The sequence below is a fragment of the Apis cerana genome, linkage group LG9 (genome assembly GCF_029169275.1).
Source record: "Apis cerana isolate GH-2021 linkage group LG9, AcerK_1.0, whole genome shotgun sequence".
Lineage (NCBI taxonomy): Eukaryota > Metazoa > Arthropoda > Insecta > Hymenoptera > Apidae > Apis > Apis cerana.
The window spans coordinates 6,480,846-6,500,230 of NC_083860.1; the positions used below are offsets into that span (position 1 = coordinate 6,480,846).

The window sequence follows — 19,385 nt, forward strand, 5'->3', positions numbered from 1 at the left end:
TTTTTTTAAAATAAATAATAGGTATTATTAGCATTATTATAAAGCAATATTAAATTAAATATTACAATAATTATAATTTAATAACTGAAAAACGATTATATCAAATATTATTAATTATTTGTATATATAAATATAATATTCATAAATAATTTATATATAAATAAATTGAAAAAATTAGTATAATAGAAAATATAATTTATTTTTATTCAATTTTTATATAATTAATATTTTTATTCTAACAATAAATTTATACATATATGTAAAAAAATCAACATAATATATTTTTTATTTATAATTAATAATTATCAGTGACAATTTTTTTATCATTTTTTAATAATTATTATATAAGATATTCACACTATTAATCTTTAAACACCTAAAATTTGTTATTTTTTTATTCTATAAGAATATATATATGAGATTTATAAATTACACTTTCCAATAAGCGACAAATATATTTATTAGTATAATGATTATACACATGAAATATTAAGCTGAATTTAAATTATTATTTATTTTTATTATAAAGTGTTTCTTTTTATATAACATATTAATGATAATATATCATAATTATAATTCTATTTTTATAATTGATTTTATTTCATTATTTTTTAATACGTATAGAAATTCGCATTTTATACAAATTTTTTTCAAATTAAATTTCAATTGCATTCCAAGTGTAGTATGATTGGTTGAAATGAGTTATCAAAATAGATTCGATGATATTGAACCAATAGCTGTTAAGGTTGATCACCAATATTCTCAAAATAATATTGTTTTCTTCCATTTCAGCATTAATCAATGTATTAATAAAATCATGATATTTTAATAAACGATTAATATATTATATAAAATATAAAAGGATAAAATTTCATTAGAAAAAATTAATAGTTTTCGATTTAAATCGGTTAGTCGATTCAATAGCCGCAGAAGGGGAGGTGGCGTTCATTATTGCAACGGAGTTTGGCGGGCAACATAACGGCGATTGGTTGGTCTTCTTTTCCGTAGTTAATGGTCGCCGCAGTCATTCGGCTGAGTATCGGTTCGAGTTTTCCCAGGAAAACAGTACTTCCCGCGGACCTATTGTCCCTGACGTGTCGGCAAAGCCAACGAAAGGAGGATTTATTGTGCGTTTCCATCAAGCACCAGAGGTAAGTCGCTATGTCGTCTCTAAATGTCGTTCCTATATGTCGCGATAGCGGGTCCGCGGTTCTTTCTGTGCGATTCCACACGTGGTCCTCGACTTCGTTGGTTTAATTTTTTATTCTGCAGTAAATGAAGATTTTATTTCATCTGCCTGTATCACGGAGGAAATTTCTTTTTACCATTCAATACGATAGTTTTTATGTTTTATCGTATATGTATACCTCGCCCCTCGATGATCTTTTCTTTAGCGAGGCAAAAAAAGCGCAGTACGGCGTCAGTCTTGGATGCCATCTTCGCGCCGTGGCGTACTTGCGTACCACCACTGCAAAGTGGGGGCAAGAGAGCCACGTTGTACGATAGACGGCGATTTCTAAGGGTTTTGTACATAATGATTTGAATATTACTTTTCTAGTAAAATGTTGATGTGTTATTAATATTTTTGAAATAGAAACAACTTTCATGCACGACGCCTTTCTCAAACACGTGTATTCTACATACTCCTAGTAGAAATGGATTGGATACATGATGCCATTTTATATATATTGTTATTTAAAATAGTTTATTACATTCTATGATATATTTTATCAATTGCATATTTTGCAGTTTTATTATAGTTTGCAGATTTAAAATAAAAAATATATTTTTGAATTTTTTTATTTTTTTAATTTTTTTTTTTTTTTCATAACTTTCTTTCAAATATTTTCAATCACAATATTTCGTTTTCCAAATTTCATTTTTTGTTTTAAATAATATTTGAAAATTATTATTATTTATTGTTAAATATGTACTTGTGAATTGTAAATACTATTTTATTACTTATTAATGATTATTTAATACTATGAAGTTTTAATGAAATTTCAGAGTATTCAAATATTTCTTAGAGTATTATATTTTAATCTATTATTTATAACAATATTTTATGCACTATTTTATATATTATAATTTATATATTGTTTAACTTGTAATATTAAAAGTGAAAATATCGTCATTACAGATATACAGTCCCGAAGATAACTGCATTGATTTTATAATCAACAATTTATAAAATCTTTTTTTTTATTTCTATTTTTTTTCTATTTTTAATTTTTTTCATAATATAAAAGTATTAAAATTATGCCAATTTATTTTGCATTTAATTATGTTTATATATTTATAAATGTAAAAAACAGAGTAATAAGAAATATAGAAATTCTAACTTTTTTTTGTAAATTATTTGTGATTATGAATTTAAAAATTTATTAATGAATTTGTTAATATAATTTAAAAACTTTCAATATCAAAATGTATGCATGTTTTTATGCTATAAAGTATGTATAATATATTGATTATTTTTGTTGTAGATTTATAAAAAATGAGTTCAAGTGCGTGTTATAAATGTAACCGGATGGGTCACTATGCACGGGAGTGTCCACAAGGTGGTGGAGGTGGTGGTAGAGGCGATCGTGGCCGTGACCGAGAAGGTGGTTTTGCACGTGGTCGCGACAAGTGCTACAAGTGTAACCAATTTGGACACTTTGCACGAGAATGTAAAGAAGATCAAGATCTTTGCTATCGTTGCCAAGGTGTAGGGCACATTGCAAAAGACTGTCAACAGGTTATTATAATTCTAACATATATATTAAATTTTAAATTTTAATATATTTAATACATTTATTTTGCTTTATCAATATATTATAGATTATTTAATATAATCTTTTTTATATTTTATATTTTATATTAATATATTGCAAAGTTTTGTGCAATATATTGATAATAAAATAATGTCATGACCTAGAGTGTTTTTAACAGGGGCCTGAGATGAGCTGTTATAACTGTAACAAGACTGGTCATATGGCACGTAGCTGTCCAGAAGGTGGTAATGATTCTGGACGTTTTGGAATGCAAAGTTGCTACAATTGTAATAAAACAGGTCATTTTGCTCGAAATTGCACTGAAGTCGGAGGAAAGGCATGCTATACTTGTGGCAAGACTGGTCATTTAAGCCGTGAATGTGATCAGGACGACAGAAAGTAGGAGATAACCGGAATCCGTGCCGCTCGCTTAACGATAAGCCGTTTACCGTCGCGCGCGCTACTACCGGGGATTGTAGCTAGGTAGGGATGTGCGAACGTATGTCTCGTTGATGCGTATAATTGCTAAAAATGCGTTTTGTCATAGTCGTTCGAATTTCCATCTCTCCCCCATATCCAACTCTCGGAAACCCATTTTACTCCTAGTTTCCCTTCCCTTCTACATGTCGTTGTTCTCTTCGCAAGGGTTTTTTCTTATGATGTCTTTGTTTTTTTTTTTTTAATTGCTGTTACATTACACTATACATGCGTGCGCGCGCACAAAGTACATTTACACATAGGACACATCCAGCATTACACACTATACGATGTAATAATATTATAAACATTCAATTGAATTAGAGTAGAGACATGAATCCTCTGTCCCCTGACCTTCAAACTATCTCGTACATGTATTGTTTTGTGATGCAAGATGTATGGATTATTAATATATTTCATAAAAAAATTTTACAAATGTAACATTTATAACATATTTTGTCAGCTTTGACTAATGGGATTTGAGATATTTGTTAATAATTCATATTCAAATAAAATTATCAGTCCATTAAATTATGAATGGATAGTTGTTTGATAAAAGAAAGGGATATAATAATGATAATACGAAAAAAGATTGTAATGAATTTAATTTATATTCCTTTCTCGCATCCACGCATCTTGTATCCGGTCCTCCCTCTCGAACTCTCTAGCAACTCGAGTTAAAAAAAAGTTCAGAAGTAATGGGAAAGGAAATGAACATGCCGGCCCTGAATACATATAAGTAAGGTTTAGTAACGCCAATTTTTAATGTGTAAGGATGTAATGAGGATTTTTTATTTTATAACTAAATCTAATTTCAGATCAACAAAAACTGCACAATTGTAAGATTGTCAGTATTTGCAAGTTTATATACAGTTATACTTGGAATATTATTAATTAGATTCTCATAAACTAGAGAAAAATATGCATGTTTCGTATATCAGGTTCTTTAAATGAAAATGATTATGAATATAATTACCAGTATGATCGTCAATGATCACTATGACGTATATATGTATATATACATATAAACACAGAGGTCTACAAGTTTGAATATTTTATATGTACGATCATAATTGTTATATCAGGGATCACCATTGTTCATATTGTCAATGATTGTTACGAATTTTCAAGGGATGCACTTTGCCTTACTATATCCTTACATATGGTGAAATATTTCGTTACTAGGTATATGTATATATATATATGCGCATATGTGTATACATATATACATACATATATGCAGGAGCTGTATTTTGTACTGTAAAAAGCTAGATATACTCTGGTCGTTGCTGGTGACTAATTCCAATGATTTTCTTATTTATACATCACAAAAAAGAACAAATTATATTTTCATGTATAAAGTACTACATTAATCTTTTTTATAAGTTGTAGAACGAAATTTTTAGATACGATTTGTCTAGTAATTTTTCTCTTATCAAGCACATTTGTTATAGATCATGAGGCAATGAAAAAAAAAGAAAATATGTTATGAATTTGGAAATATTTCTTTGTGAATGTGGTACTAGCAGGCTATTATGTTATTACAAGTACAAAGATATGCAAGATTTTTTCTAAAAAAAGAAAAATAAAAAAAGAATGCGATGAATGAAAATGTCTAATGATAAGCGAAATAGACTGCAATTAAATTTGAACGGTAATGCCGTTTATAAATGCGAGCAGTGATGTTAGGGCATATAAATTGATTGAATCCCTGATATTTTGATTGAAAATTCGTTCTACTGAACGAACAATTCAATTTAAATTAAGATCGTTCACGGATCTATGTTCAGCCTAGGTAGATTTGACGTGAACATGTTATGCACATGTCTATTCATGTACTTATACAACTTTTCAAGAATGTTCTTTTTTTTTTGAAATTATATGGTAAATGACCATGCATGGTCATGTGCATTACGTGTATACAGGAAAACTGATGATGTTTTTACCAGCAGCGACAATGTGTATTAATGTTCAGAAGCCAGGCGTGCCTGACTCGGTGGAACTGATGAAAAGCGCCTTGAGCGTTATGTATCGTGTAGTAAAGGTGTCCTGTAACATTTTATACATTTAATTGTTCGGGACTTAAACCGATCTCATACATGATTTTGATAGTAGTAATCAGTGCGCTAGTGCGTCTGACGAGATTTGGAGGATCAAAAAATTGTATTTCGCTAATGGATCGTAACCTTTGGTGCTCTCATTGCATACATGAGATGTAAAAAAAGTCGAGTAAAATTCGTGTATGAAAGTAATTTTGTTCTTCGTTTCTATAATCAATATGTTGTATGACTTCAACATTTATGGACACGGATAAATGATATATCGTATAAGAAAAAAAAAAAACAAAAAAGAGAAAAAAAACTATCGATGTCTTACTATGTAGGATATCGATGAAAGAAAAAACATACCTTGAAGATATACGATTTAGGTGTGAGGTTCATTGGTGGCACCGGAGGTTCAGATGAGCATTAAAAACGAGTGCAAATAGGGCACCTGCGCTTTTGTCTCTGCTACAAGACTTACGTATGAATATTGTAAAGAATACGACTGTTACAGTGTATGAACTAATTCGATCCGTGTACGGCCGATCACGGCTCGACTTATATTAATCTATTAATACTTAAAGGAAGAAGATGAAGAAGAGGATGAAGAGGAAGAAAAAAAAAGAAAATAAGCTACAAAGTAATAAAGGATTGCGGAGTATTTGAAGTTATGTTTTTAAACTGAATTTTTGAAATAGAATGTGTACGGAGAGGCAAAGACGAGATCTTGTTTTTCTTTTTTATTCCCCATATAAAGCTTATCAGATGATTCTAATCATCTATTATATTGTTGCACCTATGACTAAGGAAGTGTAGTACAATATACGAATATACTTCATGTACTATTTATGTTTCAGTTGAAAGAGGAGATCACTTATTAATAAAATGTAAATCTATAATTTCTTTTTTAGTTTGTTAATCCTTTGTGTATATTACAGTATTTTTTTTTTAAATATTTGATAAGTTTTCATAATTTTAATTAATATCTATAATTGATAATAATAATACTAATAAAAAATAGTTATCAGTTTATTTTATAGATATTATTGTAGAATTATTTCAATATTTTTTTTAATATTTTTATAAAAATGTTATATTTTGGATTTTGTTTATTTTATATCATACTTTAAATAATTTTATATCTAAGTGCTTAATAAAACTTATTTCATATAGTTATACAAAAAATGATATATAGTAATGATTCTTTTTAAAAAAAAAGTTGAATTGCAAAAAAAGATGAATAACTGTAACAATTGTAACTATTAGATTATATACATTTTTTAAATTATCTTTTTAAATAATATTAATTATAAACATTAATAATATTGTTTAAAATAATTTTCAATTATCTATAATAGTATTTAAATTTTCATATCTATGAAGATAAAATGTTTTTGAAAAATGAATATTTGAAATTAAACTTATATATTATATATTATTATTTGATTTAAGTAAATTTTGTTTATTTAATTTAGTTTATTATTATTTTTTAATTTATTTAATAAAATATATGTTATGGATTGTTTAAAGTTATTTAATAAGTAACTAAAAAGTTACAATATCATGTTGCTATTATAACAGAACGGAACGATGGAATAACGAAACAAGAATCTAGGAACATGGAACATGTGTAGGAATATGTATCCGGTCTGTGTGAGTTTCCCGTGCCCTCTCACCTTAATCTCACGTCTGTCAAACGGTCGTGAATTTTCAGAAGATGTGAGACTTCGGGAAGTGGGCACACCAAGAAGATTGCATCACGAACATTCGCATGATGCCTTGACGTTTAAAATATATTACGACTTCCGATGCTCCGATTTATTTGTGGTAACGACAAGAAGGAATCTGTCGGTAAAGGGAGCGAAATAATCAGTTCATACAGCAATGGCCACGACAGAAGGAGTCACGATAGAGGAGCTCAGGATTGAAATCGAAAGACTTTCACGCGAATTAGATTTAGCTTCTACAGAAAAAATTCAATCTGCTCAATACGGTCTTGCTTTGCTCGAAGAGAAGTCTGCCTTACAACAAAGATGCAACGATCTCGAGGCCCTCTACGAAAACACGAAACACGAGTTAGAAATCACGCAAGAGGTTAGTTCAAATAATTTTTATATTTTAATATACATAAATTATCTAGTAGTCTTTTTTTTGGACGTTTTTATAATAATTAATAATATATATAATTTTTAATATTTCTTTAGCATAAAAATTTATCATAAAAGTTTTAAATATATCAAATTATAATTATAGATATTAATTATTGTATATTCTAATAAGACAAATAAATTTATATTAATTCTATTTTTTAGATTGCTTATTAATATCAATAATAAAACTGAATTATTACTATAATCAAAATATTTTGATTTTTAAATAGTACTGTTTCTTATATGAATGATATTTTATATTTTTTTTAGGCTTTAGCAAAATTTCAGACTACCACAAAATTAACTACAAAAAGTGGTATTGAACAAGAAGAGACTCTTCTTAATGAAAGTGCTGCAAGAGAAACATCTCTTCAGACACAAATTATTGAATTAGAAAATGAAACAAAACAAGTATGTATTATATTTTCAAAAAATATAAAAATAATAATTTTAATATGTTATATAATTTTTATTTAATGTTGTATCATTTAGTTACGTCATGAATTAGAGCGTGTACAAGCAGAACGTGATCATGCATTACAAGAACGAGAGGAAGTTGGAAAAGATCATCAACAAGCAGAAACAGAAAGAAAATCCTTACGTACTATGTTACGTGAATGTAGATTTCGTGAAGCTCGACTTTTACAAGATTATTCAGAATTGGAAGATGAAAATATTTCATTACAGAAACAAGTATCTGGTTTACGATCCAGTCAAGTAGAATTTGAAGGTGCTAAACACGAAATAAGAAGATTAACAGAAGAAGTGGAACTTTTAAATAGTCAAGTTGAAGAATTAACAAATTTAAAAAAAATTGCTGAAAAGCAAATGGAAGAAGCACTCGAATCTTTACAAGCTGAACGGGAAGCAAAGTATGCTCTTAAAAAAGAATTGGATCAAAGAATTAATAGTGAATCAATTTATAATCTTAGTAATCTTGCACTTTCAATTCGAGGAATTACAGAAGATCAAACTATATGTAGTGATGGAGAAGATGATTCTCCTGCATTACGTAGAATTGAAGCAGATTTAAAAACTCAAGAACCAGGTACTTCTGCTACTGATAAACAAGTTGATTTATTCTCTGAGATTCATTTAAATGAATTGAAAAAGTTAGAAAAACAATTAGAATTAGCAGAATCTGAAAAAGCTCATCTTACACAAAATTTACGAGAATCGCAATATGCGGTTGAAAAAAGTCAAAATGAATTACAATCCTTTGTTGCACGTATAGTGCAATTAGCAGCTCATGTGCAATCATTGCATCATCTTCATTCAAAGTTACCTGAGAAACAAACTGAAGAACCAACATTAGATAAATTGAATCAGGTATATATGAAATATACTGAAATAAATTTTTTACTTTTTTATAATATTTTATATTTATATGTGTTAATTGTCTTTATATTTTAGGCAATTATGCAATATCATCAATGGAGTACTATGTCTGCACGTGAAGTGAATCAACTTCAAAAGGATTTAGCTGAATTAGAAAATGGTTTAACTATATCTGATTCAACTCAACAACTACGAACAGAATTAACAAATCTTAGAAACAAGGTATATGATTATTATTTATTATTTTTTTCATTTTTTATTTCATTCTCTTTAGTTTTGTCTTTTTATTATCATAAATTCAATTTTTTTTATTTTTGTATATTTTTTGTCTTATAAATTTATAAACAGCAACATTGTGGCAAATATTATGAAGAATGAAAATGTAAGTCAATAATATAATAAAATTTTATTGATAAAAAATTCAATAAATAAAAATAAACAAATAACAAGAATAACTGTGACTCTGGCATAATAATATTTAATATTCAAAATTTAGACTTTGAATAGAAATTATGGCATTTCAGATCCCTGAGTCAGAGAAGAGCCTTCGAGAAAAGGTTGGAACGTGTGATATCTTTGACGTATTTACCAATTATTATAATAACAATTTGTCTTTTGCTCCTTTAATGATCCGTACAAGTTGCTTTTCAATGTCCTAACAACTCATTGTTGCTTTTGATAATTTCATATTCTTAACTATAAATATTATCATGGCTATTGATTATGTTATATCATAAATTATTATGAAAATCATAAATTTTATATGCATTGTTTTGTTAAACGAGTTGACACATTATCTATTTGAATGTTCTGTTATCGAATGCTCGAATAAATGTACGGATCTCAATCGCTATGCACTGTGGCTTTAAAATAGAATGTGCTTAGGAACAAAAATTCAATGAATATTCTCCCTCTATTCGTTTCTATTTGCATCTAATGTAGCATGAGTCAGATTCACAGAGCGATTTGCACGATGTTCGAACAGACATTCTATATATGATTTAGTCTTACTAAAATTATTTAAATTATCAAATGTCGTTTTTTTGAAACATAAACAATCTGATTTTATAATCAAGATTTTAATCAAGAAACGAATATTGTTTCTTGTTTTCCTCAAAAGATCGCAGAAACGTAATTTCTGAGAAATTAAAATAAAAATATTATATATTATATGAAGTTTGGTTATAATATCTCTTTAAATTATAAATATACTATATAAATACTAGTATAAAAAATAAAAAATATAATAAAAATATATATATATATTTAAAATAAATTTTAAAATATAAAATATAAAATGTACAAAATGTCAATAATATTTTTCTATTTTTATAATTCTAATTATTTTGAAAATAATTAATTACCATATTTTGAAAATAATGTAATATCATTAATATTATCATTAATATTTTAAAATATTTCTTATATGTTATATAATGTAAATATAATAAGTTATATGATATAAATATGATATAAGTTTTAAATCAGAATGAGATGAAATTTATTGTATTGTAAATTTTAAGAATTTTGTTGAATATCAATCATTGACTTATTAATTTTTTTTCATTAGCTTTTAACATGTTTAGTTACTTATTTTTCTTTTCTTGTAAATCTTTTCTTGTAAATCATTTTCATTTTGATGTATATTTTATATTGTATTTTATATATATATATATAAATATTTGTTTAAAAAACAACTTTATTTTTATTATACCAAACTTTATACAATATTTTTTTATTATTTTAATTTGTAGATTATATTTTAATAGTTTGTTGAAAAGAAAAATTTTATATAAACTTATAGTAAATATATAACAAATAATTAATTTCTAAAAAATAAAATTAATATGAATATAAAATTATTTATTTATATTTCAGCTTTTAGATACAGAACAAAGAAGTATACAACTTGAATCCGATATTTCTATCCTTTCAAAACTTGCAGTAGAAGCCGGTGGTTTTCTGGATTCTGCACAAAATGATTTACAAAATATCTCTGATGAACTTGCACAACTTTATCATCATGTTTGTACAGTTAACGGAGAAATTCCTTCGAGAGTAGTTCTCGATCATGAAAAAATTGTTCCCGAAAAAGAGGAAGAAAATGGAAAAATAGAATGGTGTCGGACTTTATTTAAAACCGATATTCAAATTAAAGATTTAGAAAGTTTGAGTAAAGCGAAAGAAATTGCGAAACATATAGAAACCGCGATAGATCAAATAAAACATCTTCGAAGTGCTGTAGAGCATACGATTGAACTTTCCAAAGTTAAAGGAATGCAATCAAATGTCTGCAATGTTTGTGAAGGTAAATTGAACAATTTTTTTTTTATTTGTAACAATTTCTTTCTTTACTAACACGATTATTGCAAATTATAGGATCAGTGAATGAAAATAAGGTGGAAGTAGCAGATTTACAAGAACAAGTAATTAGATTGAAGGCCTTGCTCTCGGCTAAACGCGAGCAAATTGCAACTTTAAGAACAGTGCTTAAATCGAATAAAAATACTGCGGAAGTAGCACTTACAAACTTGAAGAGCAAGTATGAAAACGAAAAAAGCATCGTTAATGAAACCATGTTAAAACTAAGAAATGAACTTAGGATGTTAAAAGAAAATGCTGCAACATTTTCAAGTAAGTGATTGAAAAGTTTATTTAAATTTTTAATAATATGCTTATAATAGTAATATGTTAAGATGATACTTAAGAGTATAGTTAATATTTTCCTTTTTTCTGTTTTTTGTTACTAACATTTTTATATTAACTTATTAACATAAAACTAACAATTTATTATCAGCATTTATGTATATTTTATTGCTTATAATGAGTTGTGCTACATTTGATTTTGCAATTGCATTAGGAATTTGTTATCAACAATATTGTTTCATTTCGTAGCAAAATATATTAACATATATTAATAACATATATCATCATATTTATTATATTTAATAACAGATATATCTATATCTCTATAAATATATTTATAAAAATAGTTTTCTGCGCTTTTATTTTTTTTTAATATTTTTTTTTTTATTGAAATTAAACATATGATATATTCTTTATATATTCTTTATTTCTTTTTAAAAAAAAATTTTTCTTTTTATATGACTAATATATTTCTTAATTTTCTATCATGTTTCTGATATTTCTTTTCATAAGCTTCTTTCTATTTGGTGTTAATACCTGCTAACCACTTCTCAGGTTTACGTGCGATGTTTGCTGCACGTTGCGAAGAATACGTAACACAAGTTGACGAGCTGCAACGTCAATTAGCCGCAGCAGAAGATGATAGAAAAACATTGAACTCACTATTAAGATTAGCGGTGCAACAAAAACTCGTTTTAACTATGAAATTGGAAGAGCTAGAGGTCGATAGAGAATTACGAAATACTCGAAGACATGCTACTAGTACAAGTGGCCGAGGTAGAATGCGAATGTCGCAACAGACAAACCGTCCTCATTTAGGCAGAGAATTTTTCTAGAAAATGATGAAGATGTGGAGCAAACTATTCTGAGAAAAACAAGAATTTTAAATATTTTAATCTATTACTATTCATTATTGAATTATATTGCTACAAAAAATTAATTATAACTTTTGAAATTACTTTTTATAAAAATAACAAAAATACTTTAGCATTATATTTTTATCGGCTAATTTGTTGCCGACAAAAAATAAACTCGTGATATAATACAATATTTTTATATTATATTACGAGTTTATTTTTTTACAATTTGATTTTATTTGATAAAGTTGAAAACTGAAGTTGAAAAAAATTGTTCTCGTTATAAAGAACAATGTTACAAAGGACAAGAAGCAGAACATTTGGAAAATTCTGAAATGTTCATATGTTCTTGTATTGATGTTGCTCCATATCGTAGAAATTCATAGAAAACTCTGTCTTCTGTTACCAATATTGTTAGTAAAGATGTCTAACAAACATAGAATGTGTTTTTGTTATGCAAAATTTTTATTTCATGCGACATTGTTGCAAAGTTGCTAAAATTTTCTGTGTTTGAAGATTTATTCAAAGAATCGATCAAAGATTCTTGTGAATAGCACGCTTATTGATATTTAATAAAATTGATTTTTATAATCGATTATTTTCTTTTGTGAGAAAATATATCTGAATTGTAAATGTGTTTATTTTACATTTTAACAATCGCATATTTTCATTTTGTAGCTAGATTTATTTTCGGTATGATAGAGTATTATTATTTTTATTATATCGTAAATAATTTCGCATGAATAATTTATATAATTACATAGTAATTATGATGACACATCAATTTTTTTGTATTAATGAGATGCATGATAAAATGAACATATACTGTTTTTAGGTAGACAAACGAAAGGAAAAACGAGAACTTTACATTGCATACCATAGAGACAATATTATTATGTGCGACTGTAGCATTTATAATCAAAGTAGAACAAAAAACATAATAGATGTATAGAATTGAGAAAAAAGACATATAGAATAGTAAAATAACAGAATTAGGGACCCATTTTCCAAATAGTCTGGATTATCAATCTGGTTTGATTGTGACAAAGAAATATTTTATTGCTTGCATAAAAATATTATTTTATTTTATTTATTATTTTTCTTACAGTCAGTTTTGTTTTTTAATGTCTCTGGTACAATGGCATTTTAACTCGTTTTTGCTAGATTATTATATAATAATCATGATTTTAGTATTTTTTAAGAAAATATTTTTTATAGTATTTTATAGAACTTGGCCTAAATAGGCTTTAAATCAATTTTATCTAATTTGGCAGCTTTTTTTTTATATCTATTAGTGATATTATTGCATTCACTTCAGATTTATTTAGTAATTGTTGTTAATTTATATCTATTTATATATTTTAACCGTTCATTTTTTAAGTTATAATTGTGCTTTTTGATATTGATCAATGCATAATAATTGTTTTTAATAATAAACATTTTTTAATATTCAACGATATTATTGTGCGAGACAACAAATTGATTATATAACTATAATTAACTACATTAACTATATTAACTATAATTTGGGATTATATGTATTTATAAATATATATATTGCTCTTTCTGTTTTTTAAATTTCATATATATTTTTAGCCATCTTGCATAATCAAATTAATATTATTAGCGAAATTTTATAACTTATTTATACTTTTTTGTATACATAAAAATAACTTTGTATACATAATAACATAATAATAAAATCAATAAAGAATTATAAATAAATTTTTTTAATTACAAATCAAATAATCGTTCTATTCAATATTAAATTTAAGAATTGTAAAAACTGTTTATGCAACAAAAATTATATATACATATATATAATTTGATATTATATTTTACTTCATTTAATAATATTAAAATTAATAACTTTTCATGCAAGAAGGCTTTAATGATTTGTATATTTGTTGATATAAAATTGGATTACGGTAATTTTCAATATATATATATATTATATTCCTTACATTTCATTTACGAGTGTAAAATAAACGGAAAAAGTAAAAGAGCATATATATAATAGTATAAAGATTAATTTCAAAACGAAATTTTAATTTTGAAAAAAAAATATTTTATTGGTATCTAATGTCTCTACGAGATTTAGCACCTCTACAATTAAATCGAAATTTTAATCAACTGTTGAAGCGCACGCGAGCATGTGTGTGAATGCTTGTATCTTCGTAGAGATATGTATATGATACATTATGCAGGATGTAATTTTATACAATTTTACAATTTTTAGCAAGATAGAAATGATTTGTTTAAAATTTTTTATTTTAATTTTATAAAGAGAAGAAAATATTTATTATATATATTTATATTTTTACATTTTTATTACATTTAATATTTATTTTAAATCATTATAAAATTTTAATATATCCTGCATATGTATGTAATATTATACGTTTATTATACTGTCTTTAATCAAATTTGTTATTAGCATTATTAATAGTATTATATTTATTATTATTATTATTATTATTATTATTATTGTTATTATTATTATTATGATTACTACTACTACTATTACTATTACTACTATTACTACTAATATTATTATTATTATCAATATTACAATTTTATATTGATTATTGCGATATTGCTGCCAGCTTCGTCGCGAAATTCAAATGAGTACCTAAAGATAATTTATCCATCGTTCATTGATTATCAATCAATTGTCACTATTATTATATTTATATTTTATGGTTATTGTATTGCCTGTGTCTACAATTTTAATCCAAAAAACGAGAAATCTTTATTTATGTTTTGTTTCAATTTAGTTAATATTAGCTAATAATCAGTGAAATAAAATTTAAATATTATCTTTTTGTTTTATATTATTTTCCCATTATTATTACTATTGTTATACATTATTTAATTTTTTGTATTAATAGTGCAATGGAAAAAATTATTTAAAATTTTTTTTTTGTTTGTTTTAATTAAAATTGTTTCACTAAAGTTTGTGCGATAGACACAGGTACATAGTTCTAATTTGTGTCCATAAACCGAGCCAGCCTCAAGCCACCGTCCCTTCCCTTCTTTTTATACCATTGCCAGGAATGAACCAAAAAAAATATTCTTTTGTTTCATAATTATTCTTACTATTATTAGTTACTATATACTCCTTCCAATTTCGTCCTTAATATAAATTCGTCCTCGATTTTTCGCCTTGCCGTCCGCGTTGTCCAAAGGCGATTCGGAATCGTTTGTAATAAAAAAAAAAAAAAAAGAATACGAGAATACATCTTCTATTAAACATTGTATAATATTAACCCTTTGTGAAGCAAACTGCACATAAAACATTGTTATTTCGTCATAATAAGTTAATTTATATATTATAAAAATAATATAATAAGTATCTAAATATCCAAATATTTAAATGTCTGAGTGTTCGATTATTAAAGTATTCAGAATTAGATATTTGAGATTAACATTGAATCAAATATTAATAGTAGTAATTTAATATAAGAAAGATATTGATATGGTTTCGTTATTAATATCAACAAATATATTTTATTTCACGCGTAATGTAAATGTGAAATTACTCTAAAATGTTATCAATATTGTATTATTTAAAGGAAATAATGCCTCAAAGGGTTAAATTTTAAATTTTGTAATACAATTCGGAATTTGATCGTTTAAATATTGATGGATGAATGTTTTCGACATAAAAATAAAAAAAAATGGAGAAGAGAGAGAGAGAGAGAGAGAGAGAGAAGAATATAAGAGTAAAAACCTTGCAAATAGAACAAAATTTGGTCGCCAAAGTGCAAAGCTAAAAATAATTTTTGCCAAAGACATTCTGTCCTTTCGAAGGATTTTATTATCCTTCATGCACATACTTGACGTCCTTCAAAAAAGTTCCTTCGTGTTATATTATACATATCGGCAAAGCTCTTTGTAGATTATTATTATCCCGTTGAAATTTCCGAAGAAAGTATCCGTAGAAACGTGTTCTTTTCCTCGGTAAATCAAAAGATACGATTGATTGTACTGTTGTTTCCAAAAGAAAAAAAAAGTTCATCAAAGATTTGAAAATTCCTTTTATCCGTACGAAAGACCGGGGGGAGAGAGAGAGAGAGAGAGAGAGAGAGAGAGAGAGAGAGAGAGAGAGAGAGAGAGAGAGAGAGAGAGAGAGAGAGAGAGAGAGAGAGAGAGAGAGAGAGAGAGAGAGAGAGAGAGAGAGAGAGAGAGAGAGAGAGAGAGAGAGAGAGAGAGAGAGAGAGAGAGAGAGAGAGAGAGAGAGAGAGAGAGAGAGAGAGACGAAAAAAAAAGAAGGAAAGTGCATTAAGAGAATAATCGAAGAACAATAAATATCAAAATCTGTCTGCTCGTGGTTCAAATGAGGAAAATTGGAAGAGCGATTTGCTCAATCAGGCATATCAGGCAGATTTGCTCAAGGCTTCCATAAAAAGCTCCAATTGCGTCCCAATTTTTGGCTAATTTCCTGGCGATGGTGTATTTCGCTTTAGATCGTGATTATATGAATATTAGAAAATAATAATAATAATAAAAAAAAAGTAAGAAAAGAAAAAAAAAAGGAACGCTCGAGTGTCAAGTAAGACTATAGCTATAATGATGTAATATCTAAGCGATTTAACCGATTGCGTAATTTGTGCTGGAATTATTGTCGATCGGTGATTAATACATGATTTAGGATGGGATATGAGCTTCTACGTCTTCGAGGACGTTCGCGTGTTTCTTGCACCTTAACAGGGTCCACATTTTAGTCAAAAAGTTGAAGAGAATATCGATTTTTCATTCCTTCTTTTCTACCGATCCCATTTCTCATCTCACTTCGCGTTAAAGTCTTTCAATGGCGAAGAATGTTATTTTTTTTCTTTTAAAACTTATTGTTTTTCGTTTTCTTTTATCCTATTTTATTCTATTTTCCCTTTTTCCAACCGATAAAATGTGCAACCAGTGAACCATTCCGTTGCCGAAATATGATATTTTAGAGATATCGATATCCGATTTAAATAAAATCGCTTAGTCTTAGATATAAAATTATATGTAATGGCTATTACTCCTTAGAAAATAGATAGCGGTATGTGCGTATAACTACTTTTATAGAGTTAGTCTACGAATCTGATATTAAAACCAAGTTTCATAATTAGAATTTAAAATTCTCGTTACGTTAGCTTCGCTACGTCTTCATAGAACGATGTTATTATATCTTGTCGAATCGTGGTTTGCAATTAATATCCTCTTCTTAGATCTTCCGGTAGGCATCGCAACGGTTCGCTAAATTTCAATCGAAGATAAAGATAAAGATAAAGAAGAAGACTAAAAAAAACCTTAAAAAAAAAAAAGGATCGAGAAAGACCGAGTTGTTAAATTACGAAATCTATTTTTATAGATATTCCATTACAGATAAGTATTTCACCAACAATTTGGTGAAACTTGCGTGTAACTTTGATTTTAATTGTTGTAGAAGATTTTTATAAAAGATATTTTCTTCGCCATTGACAGACCGTTATATCATAGAACCAAAGAACGCAACTTTTCCACTAAGAAAACAGCGTGCTCGTGCATGGACCCAGAATCATTGTAAATAGTGTAAATGCACATTAGTGTAAAACGCCATCATATAATAAGAGTGAGAAGAAAAATAGAAAAAGACAGATGATGTTTCGACGCGCGATGCCCAGACATTTGAAATGCCGAAGAATTTATCGACGATTTATATTTCCGAGCGATTTCGATATATTTTCTTCGTAGATGTACCGTGTACGTACGTTTAAATGTAAGACACCATGTGTAATCGTAGAACGGGGATCGATCGAAGATCGTGACCCGTATGTTTGTAGTTGAACTCGTGATTTTTTCCTCTTCCCCTCCCTCCCACCCTTCCATGTTTATTATTCTTATTATTATTATCGAGAATTAATCAGACGGAGAGAATCAGTCATCGTGTTAATTAGACGATATCGATAGTAGGTATTAAGTAGATGTTCAGCGATACTTATTTATTATCGGGTGAGGGACAAGCGTGTAAAACGTGTAAACGATAGCTGAGCTGAATGTTCGGGCCACGAATAATGGCCGACTTGGTATTGAACGTTATTAAACTATAAAAAAAAAAAAAAAAGAAAAAAAAAAGAAAAAAAAACGGGACATTACCCGCATTAGAAATTCTTTTTGTAACATAAAGTGAAATATAATCATTTGTAACACGAACTTGTTCGTTCCTCTGCTTTTCATTTTTCACCGATCGATTGGAATCTTGAACGATTTTAATTCTAATTTTAATTTCGCGATATAAAATCACGAACTTAGAATTAAGAGATAAATATTTTTAAACTTGGTTTACACAAGATAAATCTTTCGTGAGAGGAGATACGCAACTTTCGTGAAAAATTATTTTTTTTGAACGGATCAAGTTAGTTTCGAGGAAAATTTGTTTTTCATCTCGCTTATTAAAATATATGGAAATATCTTTTTTTTTTTTTCTTTCAAAAAATTTTATTATCAATGAATTTTTGATCGATCTATCGATAAATTAATTAAGACGATCGCACATCACGTGCTTTTTCATTCTTTACACTTAATTAAATTTATTTTCTAAGTATTCTATGTTTAACCTCTTTAGTATTATTATTCCATTCCAGTAATTTCGTCTAAACAGGAGTGCGACTTCGACTGTACATTGAGTTTAATAAGGCTCAGCAGTTGCTAATTAAATTTACACGTGCTAAGCGTCGTTACATTTAATTACCTTCTGAAGGATATTACAGAAGGCGTGTGAACCTTTTCGTTGAGGGACGAAGGCACGATTAATTTGGGATTGAATTTTCATTCAGAACAATCGATATGGTAATAACGTCCACTAAAATAATCGAGATCATCGTGGATTTATCGTGGGAAATTTTAGAACTTTTAATTATTTGATTTTATGCATGGTTTAACGGCGTTTAATAAATTGAAATGAAATTTATTTTTTCAAAAAATTGTTTTTTCTACAATCAATATTTCGTAAACGAACTTGGAATCAGAAGAAGATTTCTTTCTTTCGTGTAGGATGAAGTACAAACGCGGCCAATGTTCTGGTTTATTCTTTCCTCTGGAACGAGAGTTACTTATTAAAAAGTATTCTTATTTTTTCGCCGCAGAATTATTGAG

At 27.2% G+C, this 19,385-nt stretch overlaps 2 protein-coding genes and 1 long non-coding RNA gene across 6 annotated transcripts; 2 read left to right on the top strand and 1 right to left on the bottom strand.

Moving 5' to 3' along the window:
• Positions 1-174: 174 nt before the first annotated feature.
• On the bottom strand, positions 175-1,436 carry LOC133666667 (uncharacterized). Its single transcript, XR_009831115.1, has 2 exons — positions 1,326-1,436; positions 175-1,266 (listed from the first exon to the last, which is right to left on the bottom strand). It is a non-coding gene; the product is annotated as an uncharacterized LOC133666667 (long non-coding RNA).
• Positions 932-6,174, top strand: LOC107992415 (CCHC-type zinc finger nucleic acid binding protein). Of its 3 annotated transcripts, none has more exons than XM_017048262.3 (3): positions 932-1,151; positions 2,487-2,740; positions 2,935-6,174. In XM_017048262.3, exons 2-3 carry the CDS (start codon positions 2,498-2,500, stop codon positions 3,157-3,159), a joined length of 468 nt encoding a protein of 155 aa, XP_016903751.1. In that variant the 5' UTR covers positions 932-1,151; positions 2,487-2,497; the 3' UTR covers positions 3,160-6,174. The 3 variants fall into 3 exon arrangements, with proteins under 3 accessions (XP_016903751.1, XP_016903758.1, XP_016903767.1); XM_017048269.3 differs by lacking the exon at positions 932-1,151 and adding an exon at positions 1,206-1,527; XM_017048278.3 differs by lacking the exon at positions 932-1,151 and adding an exon at positions 1,395-1,522.
• A 685-nt stretch (positions 6,175-6,859) lies between these two features.
• LOC107993282 (protein bicaudal D) lies at positions 6,860-15,085 on the top strand. 2 transcript variants are annotated; one of them, XM_017049631.3, is made up of 8 exons: positions 6,911-7,369; positions 7,696-7,836; positions 7,918-8,754; positions 8,839-8,985; positions 9,288-9,320; positions 10,642-11,071; positions 11,143-11,397; positions 11,965-15,085. In XM_017049631.3, exons 1-8 carry the CDS (start codon positions 7,160-7,162, stop codon positions 12,243-12,245), a joined length of 2,334 nt encoding a protein of 777 aa, XP_016905120.1. In that variant the 5' UTR covers positions 6,911-7,159; the 3' UTR covers positions 12,246-15,085. The 2 variants fall into 2 exon arrangements, with proteins under 2 accessions (XP_016905129.1, XP_016905120.1); XM_017049640.3 differs by lacking the exon at positions 9,288-9,320 and having other exon boundaries at positions 6,860-7,369.
• The last annotated feature ends 4,300 nt before the right edge of the window (positions 15,086-19,385 follow it).

What these genes read in the sequence shown, in the direction of transcription:
- LOC107992415 (XM_017048262.3), top strand. Translation starts at nt 2,498, where the DNA reads ATGAGTTCAAGTGCGTGTTATAAATGTAACCGGATGGGTCACTATGCA. An exon ending in TTGCAAAAGACTGTCAACAG is followed by an intron (nt 2,741 to 2,934) that starts GTTATTATAATT and finishes TGTTTTTAACAG; the next exon opens with GGGCCTGAGATGAGCTGTTA.
- LOC107993282 (XM_017049631.3), top strand. Translation starts at nt 7,160, where the DNA reads ATGGCCACGACAGAAGGAGTCACGATAGAGGAGCTCAGGATTGAAATC. An exon ending in TAGAAAATGAAACAAAACAA is followed by an intron (nt 7,837 to 7,917) that starts GTATGTATTATA and finishes TGTATCATTTAG; the next exon opens with TTACGTCATGAATTAGAGCG. An exon ending in CATTAGATAAATTGAATCAG is followed by an intron (nt 8,755 to 8,838) that starts GTATATATGAAA and finishes TTTATATTTTAG; the next exon opens with GCAATTATGCAATATCATCA.